The 19020-nt window shown below is 50.4% G+C and overlaps 11 protein-coding genes; 4 read left to right on the top strand and 7 right to left on the bottom strand.

The window, feature by feature from the left end:
• The first annotated feature begins 1363 nt into the window (after positions 1-1363).
• CHC_T00004117001 (hypothetical protein) lies at positions 1364-1780 on the top strand. The gene has a single exon (XM_005715357.1). The coding sequence runs from the start codon at positions 1364-1366 to the stop codon at positions 1778-1780; it is 417 nt and encodes a 138-aa protein (XP_005715414.1).
• A 119-nt stretch (positions 1781-1899) lies between these two features.
• CHC_T00004116001 (hypothetical protein) lies at positions 1900-3327 on the top strand. XM_005715356.1 is given in 2 exon segments: positions 1900-2448; positions 2449-3327. 1 exon segment carries the CDS (start codon positions 1900-1902, stop codon positions 2446-2448), a length of 549 nt encoding a protein of 182 aa, XP_005715413.1. The 3' UTR covers positions 2449-3327.
• A 17-nt stretch (positions 3328-3344) lies between these two features.
• CHC_T00004115001 (hypothetical protein) lies at positions 3345-3971 on the bottom strand. Its single transcript, XM_005715355.1, has one exon. It carries the CDS (start codon positions 3969-3971, stop codon positions 3345-3347), a length of 627 nt encoding a protein of 208 aa, XP_005715412.1.
• Positions 3972-4546: 575 nt separating this feature from the next.
• Positions 4547-7444, bottom strand: CHC_T00004114001 (hypothetical protein). XM_005715354.1 is given in 2 exon segments: positions 4547-4690; positions 4691-7444. 1 exon segment carries the CDS (start codon positions 7442-7444, stop codon positions 4691-4693), a length of 2754 nt encoding a protein of 917 aa, XP_005715411.1. The 3' UTR covers positions 4547-4690.
• Positions 7445-9139: 1695 nt separating this feature from the next.
• On the top strand, positions 9140-9517 carry CHC_T00004113001 (hypothetical protein). The gene has a single exon (XM_005715353.1). It carries the CDS (start codon positions 9140-9142, stop codon positions 9515-9517), a length of 378 nt encoding a protein of 125 aa, XP_005715410.1.
• A 586-nt stretch (positions 9518-10103) lies between these two features.
• CHC_T00004112001 (hypothetical protein) lies at positions 10104-10268 on the bottom strand. Its single transcript, XM_005715352.1, has one exon. The coding sequence runs from the start codon at positions 10266-10268 to the stop codon at positions 10104-10106; it is 165 nt and encodes a 54-aa protein (XP_005715409.1).
• A 1072-nt stretch (positions 10269-11340) lies between these two features.
• CHC_T00004111001 (hypothetical protein) lies at positions 11341-12885 on the bottom strand. Its single transcript, XM_005715351.1, has one exon. It carries the CDS (start codon positions 12883-12885, stop codon positions 11341-11343), a length of 1545 nt encoding a protein of 514 aa, XP_005715408.1.
• A 683-nt stretch (positions 12886-13568) lies between these two features.
• Positions 13569-13903, bottom strand: CHC_T00004110001 (hypothetical protein). XM_005715350.1 is given in 2 exon segments: positions 13569-13762; positions 13763-13903. The coding sequence occupies 1 exon segment, from the start codon at positions 13901-13903 to the stop codon at positions 13763-13765; it is 141 nt and encodes a 46-aa protein (XP_005715407.1). The 3' UTR covers positions 13569-13762.
• Positions 13904-14066: 163 nt separating this feature from the next.
• On the top strand, positions 14067-15046 carry CHC_T00004109001 (hypothetical protein). XM_005715349.1 is given in 2 exon segments: positions 14067-14963; positions 14964-15046. The coding sequence occupies 1 exon segment, from the start codon at positions 14067-14069 to the stop codon at positions 14961-14963; it is 897 nt and encodes a 298-aa protein (XP_005715406.1). The 3' UTR covers positions 14964-15046.
• A 9-nt stretch (positions 15047-15055) lies between these two features.
• CHC_T00004108001 (hypothetical protein) lies at positions 15056-15637 on the bottom strand. The gene has a single exon (XM_005715348.1). The coding sequence runs from the start codon at positions 15635-15637 to the stop codon at positions 15056-15058; it is 582 nt and encodes a 193-aa protein (XP_005715405.1).
• Positions 15638-15786: 149 nt separating this feature from the next.
• On the bottom strand, positions 15787-18026 carry CHC_T00009382001 (3-deoxy-7-phosphoheptulonate synthase). XM_005715347.1 is given in 5 exon segments: positions 15787-16225; positions 16226-16725; positions 16849-17299; positions 17408-17938; positions 17939-18026. 3 exon segments carry the CDS (start codon positions 17936-17938, stop codon positions 16226-16228), a joined length of 1482 nt encoding a protein of 493 aa, XP_005715404.1. The 5' UTR covers positions 17939-18026; the 3' UTR covers positions 15787-16225.
• Positions 18027-19020: the final 994 nt, after the last annotated feature.

The following is a 19020-nucleotide window of genomic DNA, read 5'->3' as shown; positions in this document are numbered from 1 at the left end:
ATATTTCGTTTTTCGTTGCAGCCGATGTGACTATGGTTCTCTACATGCGGATGGCCCGAGACGTGTCTGGTATCCCACGTATGCAGTACAGAAGTCCCTTCATGTTGTATGGAATCCATACAGTACAATACTATAGACACGGCGTTGAAGGAGATTATGATAGCTCGCGAACAACTCCCGTTTGATCCATCATGACCGGATCTATTCAGGCAGTAACCTTAGCTGCAGAGGTATCGGATAAATAGTACGGTGCGGCGGGTAGAGAGGTCGGTTACGTTGCTCATTGTGACTCAACTATACGCAACACAATACGCAGTATACGCAACACAATGTCAGTTGTCCAGGCTGAGGGCTGCTGCAAAGCATCGCCTTGCAGGCGACAACAAACGCACACGGAAGAGAAGCTGATTTCAGCTGCGATCCAATTTGTGTTTCTTCCTTTCAAAAGGAAGAAACACAAATTGGATCGCAGACTGCACCAATTGAATTTCCCCAGCTTATGTGGAACTTGTTGTGCCTGCCTCACGTACTCTCGACAAAGGTGCAACTTCTGTGGTAGCTTCATGTCGGAGCCGCGACCCAGCGCACCACTTTGAAGGAATACCTCCGTGTGTACCACCGGGAGTAAGCGACACAGTACTGTAGCGCTGGTGGACACGTATACATACGTGTCGTCTCCGATTGACAGACTTTGATCAATGACTTTATTTTTCTAACTTTCAGGGGGAGCCGATGCTATACCACAGGACGGGCGTTTAAGAGTCACATTTGGGTGGGACATGATACTGTACAGTAGGGCCGAGCAGTGATAAGGCATACGGGCGACGGTAGCCGAGGCTACGCTGGACCATATCGTGTAGCTAAGGCGCTGGGAGAGACGGGACTTGGCAGTTCCAAATAAAGTCCCAGTGCGAGTCGCGATCTGACGAGCAAGAGAGTCAAGTACGGATGTGGTGCGGGCACTTGGGGCGCCAAGAGTGTCAAATGCAAGAGGGACGAATTTCCAATCAAGGGGAGGGAGGTCAGCGTTGTCCTCCAGATGCAGTGCAGCACGGATAGTTCGAGCGTGATCAACCATGTCATCAGCTCACGCAGACACGTATACATACGTGTCGTCTCAGATTGATCAACGTTCTCACCTCTTTCTCCGAGTTTCCGAAGCCCCTTCGTCAATAATGGACGCACTCGCTCAACTTCACTCAGCACCGTCTTGCCCACTTATCCTACATTGTTCCCAATCCTCTTCCGAACCGCACATCCGAGGGCATGCGCTCAGCTCTTTCAAACACATGCGCAACGGACACTAGACAACAACATCCCTGTCACCCCGACCCTCTGGGTCGCCTTCCCCCTCGCGCACGCAATGCGCTTCTCCACCCGTCTGCTCGCTTCGCTCCGCACCATCATCTCCCGGCCCTCCACCCGATCCACCGCTAACGCCCTCATCCGGCGCCCCGCGTTTCCCGTAGCCACCGCTTCCACCGTCCTTACAGGTCTACTTGTCGCCGCCGAAGCCCGCGAAAAGCTCAATAGAGAGCCGTACCAGCACTCCGTGTTTCGATATGAAGGTCAAGGGGATTCCAGATTCTCAATCAAATCGCTGCGTGAGTTTCCGCTCGCGGCTTCAGACGCTGTCAGGGGGGGTTATGAGGGGGTCCGGGATAGCCTTAAGGACAGGGTGGATACGGAAGGGGGAGCCACCGTCTTGAAGATTATCACAGCCAATGTGGGGGTTTATCTATTATGGAAAGCTGTCCCAACGGCATTTATGGTTCGGTAAGTGCAATATTCCACCTTCGTTGTTTTTGAAATTGCGTCGGGGCATGTCTAACTTATGGATTTGGTTGTTTCTATTTTGGTGTATGATGGTGTAGCCACTTTGCCAATTCATTGGAATCAATGCGTAGGGGAAGGGTATGGACGAGTGTGACTTCAAACTTCTCTCACATGAGCATGTTTCATCTCGGCGCAAACATGTATCTTTTGAACAGGTTTGGCCCAGATGTCGCTGACGTCTTGGGTGCCCATCGCTTTTATATTTTCTACGGAACCTCAGGGATTGCTTCTTCACTCGCAAGCCTCACCTTTCGGAGAGTCACAAAAAGCAATGTGCTGAGCCTTGGGGCAAGTGGAGCCGTCGTATCGGTCCTCTGGTTGTATGCATGCTTCTTTCCAGACAGACGAATGTCTTTTTTTGGCACAGACAAGACTTTAACAATGCAAGAGCTCGTTATTGCATACACCGTCATCGATGCAGCGGGCTTGCTTGGATCTCTGGGGAAAATTGATTTTGCGGCTCACCTTGGTGGCGCCTTTTTTGCTAACTTTTGGTTTTACCTCCTCAGGGACAAACTCGTGCGCGAACAGGCTGCGGGTCGCCGAAGCAAGAGTGGCCACCTTTTCCAAAATATTTTGAAAGCTGACGGAGGGCATTCAAAACATGACTAAGAAGACTGTTTTCGGTCGCATGTCATGCTCTTTCATGGCCGTTTTTTAAACTCTGTATTTATTGCAGATCATGGATACTACCTCAGAGTTGTTTCACCTTTCATCAAAATGTCAAGAAACGCTGTGTGTAAATGCCAAGGCCAACGGCACCAAACCACGGAGGAATGGATAAATGCTTTCCGCTCTGCCTTTCTGACTGAGGCAGACTACAACCAAATCGTTCCCCTTCGAGGAAGCATTACACTGCCAGAAAGCAAGAATGGTCCGAACGCCTTCGCACAAGTCATTTCCAGACAAAGAGAGGGATCCAAGCGCCCAAAGTGCGTTTGGTTTACTGAATAACGCCATTCCAACCACCAAAATGGGAGGGCAGGTTCTCGCACGGCGATTGAAGAGTCTTTCTGGATATAGCCGCTGTTCAAGTGAGGATGGACCCCCGACGTTCCGACACATGACGAGCTTCGGAAGTGCAACGGACTCCTGTCGTTCTATCAAATTTGCTGTTCGCACGCCTAGCTCGGAAAGCAGGCGAGAGCGTAACCCGCTTTACACGCACGAAACGCTGACGGAAATGACTCGGGAAGCGCATAATGAGGACACATGGGAGGGGATCAGGCCGCCGTCACCCAGGCCTAACACGCCGAGACAGAGGTTCGTGGAACACAACAAGCAGCTCCACGTTTGGGATGATTGGGTGACTCTGAACTCAGCACGGGATTCTGACTATGCCGCAATCATGCCCCAGCGGTCTCCATCAAAGGGCGCCTCAAGATCTTTCCGGAGAATCATGGAGGGACAGGATACTCTTGAAGACATTGATCCTTTGGATGAGTAGAGGTAGTGCAGATTTTGCTTAAATCACGCAGCTGTAGTGAAAAAGAGCCTCGACGCTGGAACTATACCAGCCAATTATACCGTGCGAAGCGCTCATTTAGGCTTCGCAGGGCAGGCCTTGTCAGTATAAGCATATCAAAATATATGGCGTCGTAAACATTCAGGCCACGAACGTTCATGGCTAGAGTGTGTTGAACACTATGAGATGCTGCATGTAGAGACTGATCCACACCAGCTATGCCTTCTGGATCATCGTCCACAATAAGAGCTGATTTCCACGCGTATCGGTCCATAGCCTGAATTACTCGGCGCGTCTTCGTATCCTCGATTTTTGCGTCTTCTACGATCCACAGCTGTCCGCAGGCGTATTTTGAAGACAACACTGATCGAAGGCCATTCCTTCTGACATTAAAGGGTAGAGGGTAGTCGAAGTCTCTTTGCACGGGCCCTTGTGCCCTTCCACCACCCCGAAAGATCGGAGAAGTGATTGCGCCTTGGCGCGAGCGGCCGGTGCCTTTTTGCGGCCTGATCTTCCTCCCGGAGCCCTTGACTTCAGATCTATTTTTGGTCTTGGCGGTACCTGCTCTGCGCTTCGCCAGCTGCCATATAACTACTCGATGTACCAGATCCGAGCGGATCGGAGCATTAAAAATACGACCCGGAAGAGTAGTTACTTCGATCGGGACCATGTCCTCAAACGACTTGTGCACGACGGCCTCGACATCAGCTCCATTCCATGAATCTAATGGGGGTTCCTGGACGTCTGGGACGAATGGTGTCGTTGGGTTGGCTGCCGGAGACTGTGCAGAAACTGTGGACGAAAACCGTGATGCAGGTAGTAGGTCTCGAATACATAGACACTGCATCCGACGCACAAGATTGCCACCGCTTCTTAACATGACAGGGTGGTAGCTTCAATGCACAAAGAATGCTCCAATCTCGATAGATCAATATAATGGGGCAGTGATCCTACGGCCTGCAAGACCGAACACTGTCACGGCGATGAAGGGTACTTGATACAAGTGAAGTCGGGATGGATTGACGCGCAATTCGCCAATTATCAGTGCACGACGTAGTAGAGATGAGGAGGGCTTGAACTTCAGACTTGAGTACCGCGCAGTGCCAGGCTGAAATGAGAGATCGCGGCAGGTCGAATTGAGAAGGCTGATGAAGAAGTAGGGATCCCATCAAGAATGGATCAGAATAGCAAACATACCGTGTCTTGCTGTCCAGTACAGTACTGTCATGTTTGGAAACAGACTTCAACCAATAACCGTCCTGTATACTTTAGTGTGTGCAGCACAGTAGTACTGTACCGTATACGAAATACTGAACTATGGTACGGAAGACTGAAAGGGCACTACCTCATGATCGCAAGCGCCGACCTCCCAGATCCTCAGCTGTTGCTTTACATCTGATTGCGGGCTCGTGCCCTGGCACTCCTGCGGAGATTACGTCCTTCGTCCGCTGTAGAGACATCCCGGAAGAGTCTCACTATATCGCTAACTGCAAGCTCACTCGCCGGAGTGATCAAGGCATTTGCTTCTTTCCCAGTCCCGTGGATTGTTCCCCGTCTGAACATGATTTGCTCTTCGATTGTGTTGCGAGCAACGATACGCACGACTCTGACTGGCCGCTGTTGGCCAATTCGGTGAACACGTGCAGCTGCTTGCATCTCATCCGTTATCCGCACCATGGGTCCCATAAAGACTACGCAATTTGCCGCAGTCAATGTTAGCCCAGCAGCGTTTGCCGTATTAAGCATGAACACTCTGATGTTTGGGTCCTTTGCAAATTCTTGGGAGGCTCTGCCAAGGGAGTGAGCTTGGCTCATATGCCAGTTGCGAGAGCCAACACCGACAACAGGAATTCCTTGTTTCTCTAACCAAGCCCCAATGCCTCTCAAGCTATCAGTAGTCTCAGCCACTACACAGAATTTTGACCCGGGCTCAGAGGTCCGAATCAATTCGTGAAGGGCATCGAGTTTCGGAGAAACCGCCTCATGAGCAGTGGCAGCTTTCATGTGCCGCAAAAACTCAGCATCAAGAGAGGGCAAATCTGAATCGCGACCGACACCTAAGTAGCGATTATGAGGTGAGGCTATTTGGCCATATTCCTCCCACACTTCCGCAGCAGTGGGGCGGGGTGCATCTCGATATCGTTCGATATCTGCTTCCGAGATAGTTGTCATGACCTTTGTGACTGAAAAAGGCGATTCCAAATCTTGGTCAAGCCCACTACCATCATCAGAACCTGCTACGGTTTCAGAAAGTTCATCCTTGTCCGAGGATACTACTTCAATTGCATCTTTCGGCAGAATTTTGCGGCGACAGATGGGGCATTGCACTCTGCTCTCCCCGAGAGTGCGAAACATGAGTGAAATACATGTAACACAGAAGAAATGCCCGCACTTAGTTAACGAGAGTCGCTCAACAGATGAATCCATGCACACTGGACAACCCGGCCGCTCTTTCTTTTCGATCAATTTAGTTAGGGCAGCGAACCCGGCTTCGTGAATATTGCCATGAGCTTTTCGTCGCTCCACTGAATCGTAGTGTGTGGTCAAAATCGATATCAAGCTGTCTCGGGGAAGCGCGCGCGACTGAACTCCTGTTGTCAAACCAGCAGCTATTGCTGTTTGACGAAGCTGCGATAGAGTGTCGGTGATAATTCGATGTCTACCTCCAGCAGCGAGTTGTGCGAGACGCTTTTGGTTAAAATTTCCACCAACTTCGGACAGGAGGCCTCTAGCTTCCACCAATGTCACCAAGTCATCCACATTCATTCGTAGATATTGCTCATACGGAAGTCCTTGGCCTGTTGGTAGAGCGCGAGAGCGTTTCGAGTCACGGACAATACGGGTTCCTGTTTCTGCCAAAAACTGAATGGCCTCCTCTGCTGTTGTCTTGGCAAGGTCCACTTCGCCACCACTCTGCACTGACGAACCAGACAGCCCGCGTCTTCGTGACCATGTGCTTCTTCGGGCGAGGTCCAGGGCAGTTAGACTGAGAAGTTCTGGGGAAATGCAAGCTGACAGCAATATTCGCAATAGTGTTCGAAGCGCCAGCAGGCATGTATCTGTCGGCCCGTTTTCATCATCAAGTTCCTCAAGGCAACATCCTAGTATGTAGCAGTATACTGCACGGTAGGATCCCTCAAGTTTGACCTCAATGATTTCATAGGATCGCGGGGGTAGCTCAAGCGATAGCTGTTGAGCCTTAGAGTGTCGCATCATCGTGACGTTTAGAAGATGGTCAATAAATGCCGTACTTTCTTGAGCTGCAAAGGGACAGTATATCAAACGTTCCCAGAAGCCATCATCGAACAGTGTAAACGGCCAAACCCGCAAGAACGCAAGTTCCCCTCGCAGATCTTCTAAACCTTTGACAATCGGCGTCCCTGTCATCAAGAATCGCGACTCCGACCGAAGATTAAAAGTATCGCGAGCCAATTGTGCCGAGGAACGCCGTGTCACTTGCGCTTCGTCTAGAATCAAGCGCTTCCAGGTTATCTTGAACAGAGTCGAGTCCCTCTTGAGAGCGTCATAGGATGCTAGGACAATGTCTTTGGCGAATTCGCCAACGGCAATATCAGGAGTAGTCCTAAGAGTATTCGAAGAAGCGCCCGTACCCCATTCTGCAAGAGAAAGAGATGGTGCTCTCTCCTCAGCTTCTGTTCGCCATTGTTCCAGAAGAGATGTAGGACACAAGACAAGAGTCGTTTTCGCGGGCCATCTGCGAACACGTAGAGTTTTCGGATACGGCACGTCAGGATCATAATCGAGGACTTCATCTCCAAAATTGAGAGGGCAGAACACCATCTGGGCTTTGTCCTCGTTTCGCTGGTTCATTTTCATAGCACGAACGCGGCCCTGGGTGATCGAAACACCGGTTGGTTTCTTTTCACAGAAGATATCAAGCTCTACCCGCTCATGTTCCTTTTTCTGGGCGGCAATCAAGGCCAAGGCTTCGACAGTCTTGCCGAGACCCATCTCCTCAGTTATCATACCGCCCCGAACATCAGGGGGCTTTCGGAGGCGGAGCTCACCGGCCAGGGGAAAGTAGTAGTAGCGATTGGGGCAACCATCGACAGAATCTGAGAATGACCTTTCTTCCCAAAAGTATTGGTTGATAGAATACTTATCATTCTCCTTATCCAGCATCCATCTCACTGTTTGTTTCTGGAAGGGATACAAGTCAACCGTAATTATCTTTTTGAGCTTCGCACTGTGCTCGGGACTAAGGGAGGCATGACCGACGGACTCTGCGCGACGCAACAGGCCACATGTTGTGAATTGATCACCACAGGACGGTGGAGGACTCCTACCGAAGGTCTTGGGGTGTGTCGGCAGTTTTGGGAGAGGCGAAAAGGGGACGGATGGTTGCAACGCATCAAAAAGCGTCTTAGAATCAACATAGGCAATGAGCTCGAACAAAAGACGACCGACGTAAACTTCCACTACCAAATCTGAGCCAGTCTCGAGGTTGACTGCACAAAACTGAGGCCTGTCTGCCAAGACGACGATGTACGGGGCGGGGTATGGGCGCTGACCCTTCAAGGAAAGCGAATACAGAGCGTGGAGGACCTCGGAGTTGTCAGCCGTCGATTCACGCAAAATGTAAGCAAGGTTGACATGCTCTGCCTTACGTCTCTCCTCTAGAGTTACATGTTTGGGCGATGGACAAAAGTCTTTGAGCAGAATGGAACCGACATGTCTGTACATATGGGCTGTGCTCCCCTCCTCTGCAGCTAACTTGCCAGCGTTTTTGGATGTGAAATAGGCGTGGACATCGTTTCCCCCTGACTCAAGCTGATGTAAAAGACTTGTCTTGGGTTTCTCAGTCGATTCGATGGGTCTCCAGTGGACGGCGTCAAAATCGCCGTCTAGAAAGAGAGTGTATTTTGACGGCACGTAAGTGCTGGTCGAAGACTTTTTAGTCGTTAGGGACCTGACAGCCGGAGATTTTGCGAGGCGATCGGCAATGGAGGCCTCTTTCGACTTCTTCCAGCGCCGGGGCTCTGGTGCCAAATTCAAAACATCAGGTTTGCGCTTCGCTCGGGCCGAGCGGCGTGGTTGCTCTGCGGTTCGTTGCGGCATCGCAAACACTGTTTGGGAGATGATTTGGGGTGGCGATCGGCAGCGTGAAGCTTTCAATGTCGAATGGTAAGGACCATGAGGGGGAGGATGCGGGGGAGGAAAGGAGTCGAGGGCTTTTATCCTTGGGCAAGGACATGGGCAAAAGGGGTAGGACAAATAGCTGTGCGTTTGGATAGGGGGATTTCGAATCCAAAATAGGAAGGGAGAAGCGGTAGATACCTGGTTGGTCGAGGTACATACATGAACCGCAGCCGTGCGCTGTGGTCCTGCCATGCAGCGACCTTGATGAGGAGACGGCGAAAAGGGTGACAATGCGGTGACCTCTTTTTGGGTGCACTTGCAGGATCGGGACCAATAGGGGGCCGGATAGCCATGTCACGTCTCCTCAGGGATCACTAAACAACAAATGGGAAACTCCCCCGCAATCGTGCAGCTCCCACGTTCAATGTTCCCACGTTTACCTTCTACGTAACATACGACAGATCTCGCACAACTGAAATTTCTCATATTTCTCGAGAGCGTTTCCAATCCCTCGCAACCGGAAACGGCCGACACGTGTGGAGCTGGCTTATCAAAGACGGCATCCAATCATCGACGGGTACAGTTGATGTAATTTTCTGTATGTATGGTCATTAGGGGACTCGTTCAGCTGTAAATCTTTGAAAAAGTGGACCCTGGATTGTTCTTGTCAATGGAAGAATCACGATATTTGCCGCCACGTGCCATACTGTACAATACATATCCCTAATATTTTATTTTATGTACGATGTATCGTACATTAAAGTTCACACTCGCAGAGTTCAGCCCGGCATCATTTGTTCCCAGTTCTGGGGTCACGGAGCAACGCCAAGGCGTGTGAAGAAACGGTATGCAAGACTTCATTACCGAAGGACATCTACATGTCGATCAATTCTACTGGTAAAAATCGGGTCTAGAGGCACGCAAATGTATTGCTTTTTTCGCTATGTACGATATATGGTACATAAGAAGGCACAAACAAATGCCTGTTCTTTCCCACAACTAACTCGTACGAGCCCGAAGCCTAGCAGATCGATCTTCAGAGTCAACAGAACGACGCCGGCGCCGGGTGCGCACCTCTGTTGGCGTTGTCAGACAGGATGTGCCACCCTGACTTGATGGTGAGCGGCAACATGATGATCTCGACTCTTGTCGGGGTTCTAGGCGCTTGTTTGAGTGCCATAAATCCCAACACGACCTACGGAATCTGGCATAAGTACGTATGCATAGATGGAAATCACAATGCGAGCATCTAAAGCATTACCAGTGACCTCGAAATCCTCCATCCGAAACGCGGTTCATGCCGCAAAGAGAGCACCAACGCTCATTTTTCATCTGCTTTTGGCAGTGTCCGGGAACGTTTAGTCTCAGCTTTATCCCATCGTCGCTATTAAAGAACTGAATTTTATTGCGCCTTCGCTTCTTGGCAAGTTCACGCAGCCTTGCCGCTTCCCCTCCCTGTATTGTTGTATCATTCTGGTTAGCACCACTAGGTTCTTCATCTTCGCGACGTGCTATCGAGTCGGCATAGATTAGTAGTTCCACAGAAGCGTCAGCACAAAAGTCAGCCAAAGATCCGATACTGTTTAGAGCGCTTCGGAATGACGTCCAATTCTGAAAGCGCTCGCCGTAGTCCACGAGATCCTTCTTTTCTGCGAACCTCCAGCCAATAAATGCGTTGACAACTAAAGTCTTCAATGTCTGACTAACGACCTTTTGCTCTCATTTCATAGTGGACGTAGGACTCCGTAGAATGGCCCAAGCTTGTGCACTTCCATCCACTCCACCTTTGGTTTTCCAGTAAATGGCTTGCATGCCATGTTTGAAAAGCAAAGTGGAATGAACGTATCGTTTTGAGTGACGTGGTCATTGGCGAGTTTCCAAAACGGCAGCCTGTCTCTGACCAATTTCTTGGTTTCAGCATCTACGAAGGAAGGCACAGACGGGGAATCTTCATGCGCCCATGCAACGAGCGGCTCGGCATTTGTTTTCAGTGATGTTCAGAAGCTTTGTACCGCAGAATCTGGCACATAAACTAAAGTGCATGACAAGAGGGCTGACTCCGAACAAGCCACGTAAAGGCAATAGTTTGTCCTAGTGATAACAATCTGCTGCATCAGCTGTCCAGTGTGTTCTCGAGGAATACGCTGTTTGAAATTTTCATCTCCAATCTTAGCGCATACCAAGTTAACACTTGCGTTCATTAGCGATCTTGCAAGAGAGGACGGACACACACTGGTCTTGATCTCAATGCATGAAATCTTAGCAGATTGTTCTGTTCGGGTGGAATCAGCAAAGGCAGTCCTTTGGATGTCAATCAGAGCGATTCCGTCAGGGGAACACGCCATCCAGGGGTTTTCTTTATCAGCCAACATCCCGCATTCTTGCAGTCCCAAAATGAACTCTTTGTTCAGTAACGCTTTCAGTACTGCTTTCTCATTCACCGTTCTTCGGATCATCGCTTAACTTGAGCACGCAGAAGTAAACCAAGAGCTTGCAAGGTTCCTAAATTTCACCGACGATGTCCGATGTTCTGCTGTTGGGTTTGTTTGTAATCCAAGAAGAGAGCAAACATGCTCATCAGCCAGTAATGTCTCCCCAGCGATAGTGCCTGTTATGCGGAATTGCCTCAAAATAAACCAGTCCGCGCAACGTTGGTCTATCGTCAAAACTTTGCAAGCAGAAATGCAGTGCAACTCTTTGAGATCCTTCGTCTCTATTGACCCTTGTTGCGGTATGACGAGCCGTCCGTCACTGAAACGCTTACTAAACAAAAGATTGCGCTGCAACAACGCCCGCGGAACAGCTACCCAACACTTCAATAACGATGAAAGCCTGCCGGGAAGGCAGTATGCGAAGCACAACACTTTTGAAAACTTGTTCGTTCCCCTCTCCCTTCCGGCAACAGCTGTGACCGTCTGTCTTGATGTATTGTTCTCACTTCAGAACGCTTTCTCTGCGTATTTGCTTAAAGGCCCCTTGTCGGGGCTGTCATCAATGACGAGGGCAGCATCTCGATCGTAAACGTCAGCACCGAAATCAAATCCATTGCCAGCAATTGAATCGTCTCCATCTACAGTACTTGCCGCATTGTCTTCCTCTAGGTCATGTCTTGTCGCAATAAAATAGGAGCGTCTCACAAACGGATGGCACTTCAGCAAATGCTCAGGCATAATAAACATGAAGCCGATCCCTCTCATTCCCAGCCCTTCAAGCATCTCAAATTTCCCATAACCCCTGTCCGCTGTTACCAAAAAGCCAGTCAATGTTTGCTCTCCACGTGTCTCCAACATCGCGTCAAATAGTTTCTCGACGTTGACAGTTTGCGGTTCCCCACGCCGGCGAAACCGCACCATCAGCGTTGTCCTGAATAATGCGTCGGCGATAGCATCTACAGTGTGCCCTTCTTTATCGGCCTTTCGTGCGCTTAAAGTTTTGACTTGATTGTCAATGGCCCGTGTGCCGTATAGATCATCATCCAGAGTCGCAAACGTGTGTCCACGAGATAAGAACACTTTACAGGACATACGATAAGCCGCTTGCTCGAACTCTGACAAATGGACGGTTTGGTCCCGTTGCGAGTTCCAAACGGACTCACCTTGATCGCCTCTTCCGGTCGCTGAAAAGGCGAGAATTTTCGAACTGATGAACCGAACCAGCTGTAGTGTACGAACGGGACAATCCAGTTTGCTCAGAAAAAATAAGCTCTTAGCTAGGCTGAAACCAGAGCATTGCGAGAAAACAAACACACCCAGAAAGCTGTACATGTCGGACATTCGAAGAGGACTCATGCTCAGATTTTTAAGTACAATGCTCTCATTTGTCCAGTCCAAACATTTGTGCAGCACTTTCTCACATAGAAGCACAATGTGACTTGTTCTAGAATGATCCAAACGTCTCACATTCATGTCCGTATGCATGTGATCCAACGCTGATCGACAGAATAAACGAGCGCGTTCCGTTAAAGCATTTGAAAGGAAAACGTTGTCCATTTGAATTCTTTCTCCCACTACAGCTTTTATTCTCCATCTATCACATGGTGTTAACGCATTTACTTGGCTGTTGCGGGTGGCACGTCTTATCGAACCCCTTCCGCGACCCCTACGCCTTCCCCGTCCTCTCCCTCTCCCACGTGCTGTCGATCGCACGACATAAACGTGTGGCGTTGTTGGAGCAGGGATGCCGTTTGCGCCTGCACCATCTGCTGGTGTCTCATTATTGCCTGCGGATTGTAGAGGTGTGGTAGTTCCCGGTAGTTCTGTTGAAGCGGGCGGTTGGTTGGCGCTTATGAGTTCTCCTGGTGCTTCGGTGGAGTCATTGGATGGGAGCACTTCTGCCATTGGGAAAGAAGATGCTGAAGGATACGTGAAGATGGGATAAGATGGAAGAGGGTTTCGAGAAACTTCAGCTGAAGCGCTAGAGCAGGTTTGCTTACGAAAGTCGTACTGTAGTCTGGATTCACTCAATTCACACCTTAACACGATCATTTCTGGGTCTTTCCCAGAAATGAACACGTGGATTGCTCATAAGAGCCCACTTGTAACGGCGAATGACTTACCAATGGGATTGGGACATTTGTTGCGGAGGAATGGTAGAATGAATGTGCTTCAAATAGGGACGTTATGTACGATACATCGTACATAAAAAATACTAGGGATATGCCGGTGTTACCAAAGATCAACCGAAACGTCAAGAGTCCCGAATGGTAAACTCTCCGCGCAGTGAAGTGTTGTACAGTAGGGAAGCCCAGAACAGCCCGATATTTGTTCGTTTCTCCTTTTTAAGTGCCGGGACGTGCGCTCTTTTGGCAAAATCAGCCCGTACCATGCAAAGACCCGCAAAGACGTGGGCGACGACTCGTCGCCAATAATTACAGCCCTCGTCGCCGACGAGGGCTGTAATTATTTGCGATTCGCACTCTGTTCGTATGCGGTACAGTACTCGCGTCCAACGCAAACTGTTTATATTGTTCTCTGTTAGAATTAGAACGGGAGACCGATGTCCCCTCACTTTTACTTCGTCGTACTATTCTGGTCATATTTATACTGCACTACATGTGCTGTAATGCGGTGACATGTGTGCGATCTGTGGACGACGACCCGTCGAGTAGTGTCGAGGAATGTGCGATCTGTCATTCTCCATTCGTTTTTGAGGCCGCGACCAGCAGTTGCACACTAAAAAGTCCAGCTTCAGTCGCACTGGTTCCCGGGTTTACAAATACTCTCCCATTATCAGTCATGCCATAACTAGCGGGTAGACCCTCGCCTATCTACGTTAGGGAAACATCCGCAATGGGTCATGTAGATTCTGAACCAGCCCAACTCATGGAAGGCTGATGCCTTATGATTGCTAAACCTGCAAGGCCTAACGACTTCGCCCACATGCACACACTTCGTGCAGACAGACCGAGAACGTCGCAACTTCCGTGCTACGACGACACGTGTTCACCTGACGCTTGTAAATCTCGGCGCAAATTTTGCCGCCAAATATGAAACCATAAACCATACTTCAACCCACACAAATCGTGCCAGGTTCCTTCCATGTCTTAAAAACTAGTCTCGAAACCGCGAGCATTCACGCTCCTCCCACTCCCGCACCCCTCCGGCCCCGTAGAGCCAGAGTTTTCCTCCCATGCCCTCCACCCCGCTTCTCCCACTGCAACTCCGACATGCAGAAGAGCATCACCTCCTTTTTCAAGAAACCGTCCCCCGCTGCCTCCATCTCCAAGACCACCAAGCGCGCCTCGGCCCTCTCCCCGAAGGCCGCCCAAGAGCTCAAGCTTCAGACCCTCGCCCCAGACGTCAAGGCCCGCATCGAGGCCAACCGCGCCGCTGCCCGCGCAAAGCTCCTCGCCCGTGCCAACAGTAACGCCACATCAAAACCCGCGTTTGGCGCCTCCCTCGAACCGTCCTGGAGGAAGGCCTTGTCCAACACGCTCAACGAGCCCTTCTGGAAGTCGCTCGCCGAGTTCGTCGCTGCGGAACGTAACGCGAAAACCATTTTCCCACCGCCTGAAAAAGTCTTTTCAGCCTTCAATCATTCCTCTTTTGCAAGGACGCGCGTCGTCATCATCGGACAGGACCCTTATCATGGGCCTAGGCAGGCCCATGGCATGTGTTTCTCCGTCCAGGACGGTGTTCGCCCGCCCCCGTCTCTCATAAACATCTTTGCGGAGTTAGAAAAGGATATTCCCGGGTTTACTCGACCCAGGAGCGGCTGTCTTGAGAAGTGGGCAAATCAGGGTGTGCTTCTGCTTAATTCGGTTCTCACTGTCGTGTCTAGTGAACCCAACTCACATAAAGGAAGGGGCTGGGAGCGGTTTACCGACGCCGTTGTACAAGCGCTCAACCATCGAAAAGGCCCTGGTATCGTCTTCATGCTATGGGGTGGATACGCGAAGAAGAAGGGCGCTTCTATTAATAGGAAGAAGCATTGCGTATTGACTTGTGTACACCCGAGCCCACTTTCCGCAAACAGAGGTGGATGGTTTGGAAACAAACATTTCTCTCAAGCAAATGAATTCCTTACCCGCACTGACCAGGATGTCATTGACTGGAAGCTGTAGAGACTAGCTACTCTGTAGCTTTCAAATTAATGGCATGGCAAGCGCCGATCTCCGTTGGGTTGTAAAAAAAAAGCAATGTCCAGTCCTTGTCGTCATAATCCCACTTGTCCAAGGCCATCACATCTAGGACACATCACTGCTTTAAGCCCCCTACATGCCGAACACGTAGTGCCCGCCACACCGGCGGCCCCCCTAATATCGTTAAGTGTCGTCCAACCCCCTTCCCACATTTCCCTGGTCTTCAGCTCTTTCAGCGGCACTTCAATCCGAATCCTATTCTCCACCGGTCCACACGTGCTCGACAATATGGCAATTCCATCCTTCGTGTTCTTTCCCTTTTTCGCTGTGCACAAAAAGTGGCGCCATTTCCCGTCTATCGCTGACACGCTTGTCCATTTCGAGCCGACTAGCGAAGGCACACGTATAGTGTTGCGCTTTGCAAAGCCCCCCCTGGCGAGGATACCCGTTTTGTTGCATAGCGTGCAGGGAATGGTTCCCTCACCGTCGCACAATCGGCAGTATATCGGCTCTTGCCCCACATGCGGGTTAAGATTGGCTGACGTCCACATTTTTCCGCGAGAGCCACGAAGGTTCTTCTTCTTCGCGAGCGGGAGCGCAGTCAGCACCAAGCCGCACACGAGGATCCCGGATGTGCCTGCGATGAGTGCGGCCATGAGCGGTAATTCTGAGGATACGGGTTGTTTGAATTCTAGATCACCAATGAAGAATATGATCAATGCCCTTGTGCCGTTATTAGAAGGGTGTCGACACACTCCGCAAAGTCGGCGGGACTCAAAAAGAGCTAGTTGGGGAAACAAATGTCACAGGTCCAACAAATCGTGTTACGTTTACTTGGCTTGTATCGCATCCAACAAATCCTGAGAGGGAGAAGTTGGAGGTCACCTCCGCCGCATACAGGTCAGTGCTAGGCCGTGCTCGACCATTGGCTTTGGGGATTTGCCTTGAAGGGTTTCACTCTGCGAATCAACACACGACTACAGTCTGTCAGGATTGTAAGGGACCAATCAACACCATTTCTTTGATGAGAATATTCTACATCCAACAATGCGACTCGCAAGTGCACTCCTTGGGAGCACATCCTGCTAAGATTTTCTGCCAAATCGTCACGTGCACTTGCGCTCCCGTCTGCTTGCCCGAGTGAGTTCTCTCACGACTCATCCTCTAAACCAATGACAAGAATCCCAAGCAAGTAGCAACACCCTTAACTTGCATCGGTTAAAAAATGGAAAACGAACTAACTATTAATGGTTTCGTCGCTGGCTACGAAGAATTTCTGCAGCTTCAAAAGCCATTTCCAAAGCCTGAGACTGGTTTAGCCGGGGGTCGCACAGGCTCTCGTACCTTTGAGAGAGATCTTCAGCCTTGATTTTGCGCGTACCTCCAACGCACTCAGTCACTTCCTTGCCGGTCATTTCGAAATGCAGACCGCCCGCCTTTGTTCCCTCGGCCTCATGCACCGCGAAGAAGCCGCGAACCTCAGTCATTATTCGGTTCCAGGATCGCGTCTTGAAGCCGGAGTCCGCCTTGAACGTGTTTCCGTGCATACTGTCAGATACCCAGACGACATGGCGTCCTTCTCGCTTGATCGCTCGCACAAGAGGCGGCAGTCCTTGCAAAATCTTACCAGCCCCCATTCGAGTGATGACTGTGAGTCGCCCGGGTTCATTGGTAGGGTTCAACTCATCGCACAAACGCAAAAGCTCTTCTGGCTTCATGGTTGGGCCAGCCTTCACACCGATAGCTACGTGACATAAAAAGAGGCCAACGAAAGGGTCGCAACCAGGTAAAAAGGTTAGTCCAGATTGTCAAATACACAGCTTCGCATTTCACAAAGGACGCCAGAACGTCGGGGTGATAAACTTACGGTTGGCAATCCCCTTTGCAAACTGCACATGGGCATCCTCAATTTCCCTTGTCCGTTCCCCAATCCATATGAAATGGCCGCTGCAATCGTACCACTCGCCAGTCTCCTCATCCATCCTTGTAAGAGCTTGTTCATAAGGGAGAAGCAAGCCTTCATGGGAAGTGAAGACATCGGTAGAGGTCATAACAGGTTGCTGCGGGCTCACACCGCAAGTCTCCATGAAATGAAGCGACTCCGCAATACGCTCGGCCGTGGCCATGTACTCACGACCCTTGGCCGTCCCCATCGACCAGTCCATACCCCACTCTTTGACGCGTTTGAGGTCCCCGAAACCACCCGATGCTAGGGCGCGGACAAGATTCGTCGTTCCTGCACTCCTATTGTAAGCCAGCAACATTCGGTTGGGGTCGGGAATTCGCGCCTCCGGAGTGAACGGTGCACCGTTAATGTTCTACATCATAAATCCAATGCGACATAAAGATAGAAACGTGTTAGTATCCAAACAAAAGTTCAACTTCCACAAGTAGAGGAAAGAATTAGTATGGTAGAATTCACTCACCTCTCCTCTGTAACTAGGAAGCTCAACGCCATCAATCACTTCAGTATCCGCACTCCTCGGCTTTCCATACTGTCCTGCCAAGCGGCCGATCTTAACTACGGGTTCCTGGGAGCCCCACATGAGTACGACGGCCATCTTGAAGAGGGCGCGAATGTTATCGGTAACGCCCTCAGAGGTTTCCTCTAAGCTCTCAGCACAATCGCCGCCCTGCAGGACGAAGCCGTGCCCAAGCGCGACGTTACCGAGTTGAGCCTTAAGTGCGCGCATCTCTCCAGGAGAGACGAGGGCTGGGAGATGTGAGATAGTGTTCTCCACGCGGGCGAGATGTTCCTGATCAGGGTAGGTGGGTTGCTGCAAGGCGCGGCGTGTGCGCCAGCTGGACGGGGTCCATGGATGGGAGATTGGGGCGGAGACGGGTCGGGGGGCCTCGCCTAAGACCGCGACAGGGGCGCGGGTGTGGGAGAGACGTGCGCGCAGGGTCGCGCGGTCGCGGGATGGAAGGGGGAGCGATGGAGCGAAGGCTGGGGTCATTGTGGATTGGGAAAAAATTCGCAATAACGATGGGAGGGACCTGCAATAGTGTGTTCAATTGAGAGGCAGGTCGTTGTCGATGTCGCCGGAAGAAGGCGACAAAGGCTAGAGTGAAGTTCAGTTATGTAGTACGGAGCAGCGGAGGATGCAATGGATTAGTCCTGGGGAGGAACGCTGAGAAGCACTTTTGGGGGCGACTCATATCATAAGTATAGGTCATTCTTTTGCTATCTGGACTTTTTAAGAGGTAAATATTTAATTGAGACTTTAAGAAAAAAAGATATTTATTTCCCTATGGATCTTGGGAGTATATTCGGCCAATGGAGTGCAAGGAAAATGAGGCGACTGTCCAATCATAGGGCGCCCAAGGCGCACTACCCAATGCAGACGTACCAGTTGAATACTCCTTGTTCCTGCCACATGTGCTCAAGTTGGCAATTGCCAGAGGTGGCATATTCACACCCATGCGGCGTTGGTCCGGCACTCGTGCCAGTTCTACAAGACGCAGGCTATCGCATGTTAGTACATGCATATATCTCGCCGAGCCTATGCAAGTGCGGCTTGGCACGTGCCTACCTCACTGCAATGACTGTACAGTATGAACGCCTGTTTCATTCACATTAGCGACTGTTCTGTCAAGCATTTTATGTATGAATGCTGCACGCTCAGCAGAGTTTCCCACTGTCGCGGTAGACCTCCTCACATTGTGAAATATACTCTTCCCTGTTTGTGCTGGACCGAATCTGACATCTTTCGCACGTCTCCTGTACGTTGTAACTGCAATATCTTCACTACAGTGCAGCTTAAACCTCGACGTGTCTGTAGAGTAGTAAACTCGAGCTCCGAGATGCCTTGCTACACTCAAATTCTTCTCTCTTTATGTCGACGTGCCCTGCACTATATACAAATCAATCCCATTCTCTCGCCCTCTTACTTTGCAAGTCCGCATCTTCTCCAATAATCCCCTAGATTTGTTGCTCTTTCAAGCACTGATATCTCATTCTAACGCTGTACTAGATATATTCATGCAAATTCCATTCTAACATGACACTTGGCTTTAACTCGGATGCGAGCTGTCCTCT

The sequence above is a fragment of the Chondrus crispus genome, genomic scaffold (assembly GCF_000350225.1).
Source record: "Chondrus crispus Stackhouse genomic scaffold, scaffold_213, whole genome shotgun sequence".
Classification (NCBI taxonomy): Eukaryota; Rhodophyta; class Florideophyceae; order Gigartinales; family Gigartinaceae; genus Chondrus; species Chondrus crispus.
Note: the sequence above shows the minus strand (reverse complement) of the source record. Positions and strands in the feature narration are given on the sequence as shown.

Bases quoted from the DNA above. Each gene is read 5' to 3' on its own strand.
- CHC_T00004115001 (XM_005715355.1), bottom strand. From the start codon at position 3,971: ATGGTCCCGATCGAAGTAACTACTCTTCCGGGTCGTATTTTTAATGCT.
- CHC_T00004117001 (XM_005715357.1), top strand. From the start codon at position 1,364: ATGCGCTTCTCCACCCGTCTGCTCGCTTCGCTCCGCACCATCATCTCC.
- CHC_T00004113001 (XM_005715353.1), top strand. From the start codon at position 9,140: ATGTACGATGTATCGTACATTAAAGTTCACACTCGCAGAGTTCAGCCC.
- CHC_T00004110001 (XM_005715350.1), bottom strand. From the start codon at position 13,903: ATGGTTTATGGTTTCATATTTGGCGGCAAAATTTGCGCCGAGATTTAC.
- CHC_T00009382001 (XM_005715347.1), bottom strand. From the start codon at position 17,938: ATGACCCCAGCCTTCGCTCCATCGCTCCCCCTTCCATCCCGCGACCGC. The intron at 17,300-17,407 runs GTGAGTGAATTC...TTTATGATGTAG, and splicing joins TTCCTAGTTACAGAGGAGAG to AACATTAACGGTGCACCGTT. The intron at 16,726-16,848 runs GTAAGTTTATCA...TATGTCACGTAG, and splicing joins TGCAAAGGGGATTGCCAACC to CTATCGGTGTGAAGGCTGGC.
- CHC_T00004111001 (XM_005715351.1), bottom strand. From the start codon at position 12,885: ATGATCGTGTTAAGGTGTGAATTGAGTGAATCCAGACTACAGTACGAC.
- CHC_T00004108001 (XM_005715348.1), bottom strand. From the start codon at position 15,637: ATGGCCGCACTCATCGCAGGCACATCCGGGATCCTCGTGTGCGGCTTG.
- CHC_T00004112001 (XM_005715352.1), bottom strand. From the start codon at position 10,268: ATGACCACGTCACTCAAAACGATACGTTCATTCCACTTTGCTTTTCAA.
- CHC_T00004109001 (XM_005715349.1), top strand. From the start codon at position 14,067: ATGCAGAAGAGCATCACCTCCTTTTTCAAGAAACCGTCCCCCGCTGCC.
- CHC_T00004114001 (XM_005715354.1), bottom strand. From the start codon at position 7,444: ATGCTGGATAAGGAGAATGATAAGTATTCTATCAACCAATACTTTTGG.
- CHC_T00004116001 (XM_005715356.1), top strand. From the start codon at position 1,900: ATGCGTAGGGGAAGGGTATGGACGAGTGTGACTTCAAACTTCTCTCAC.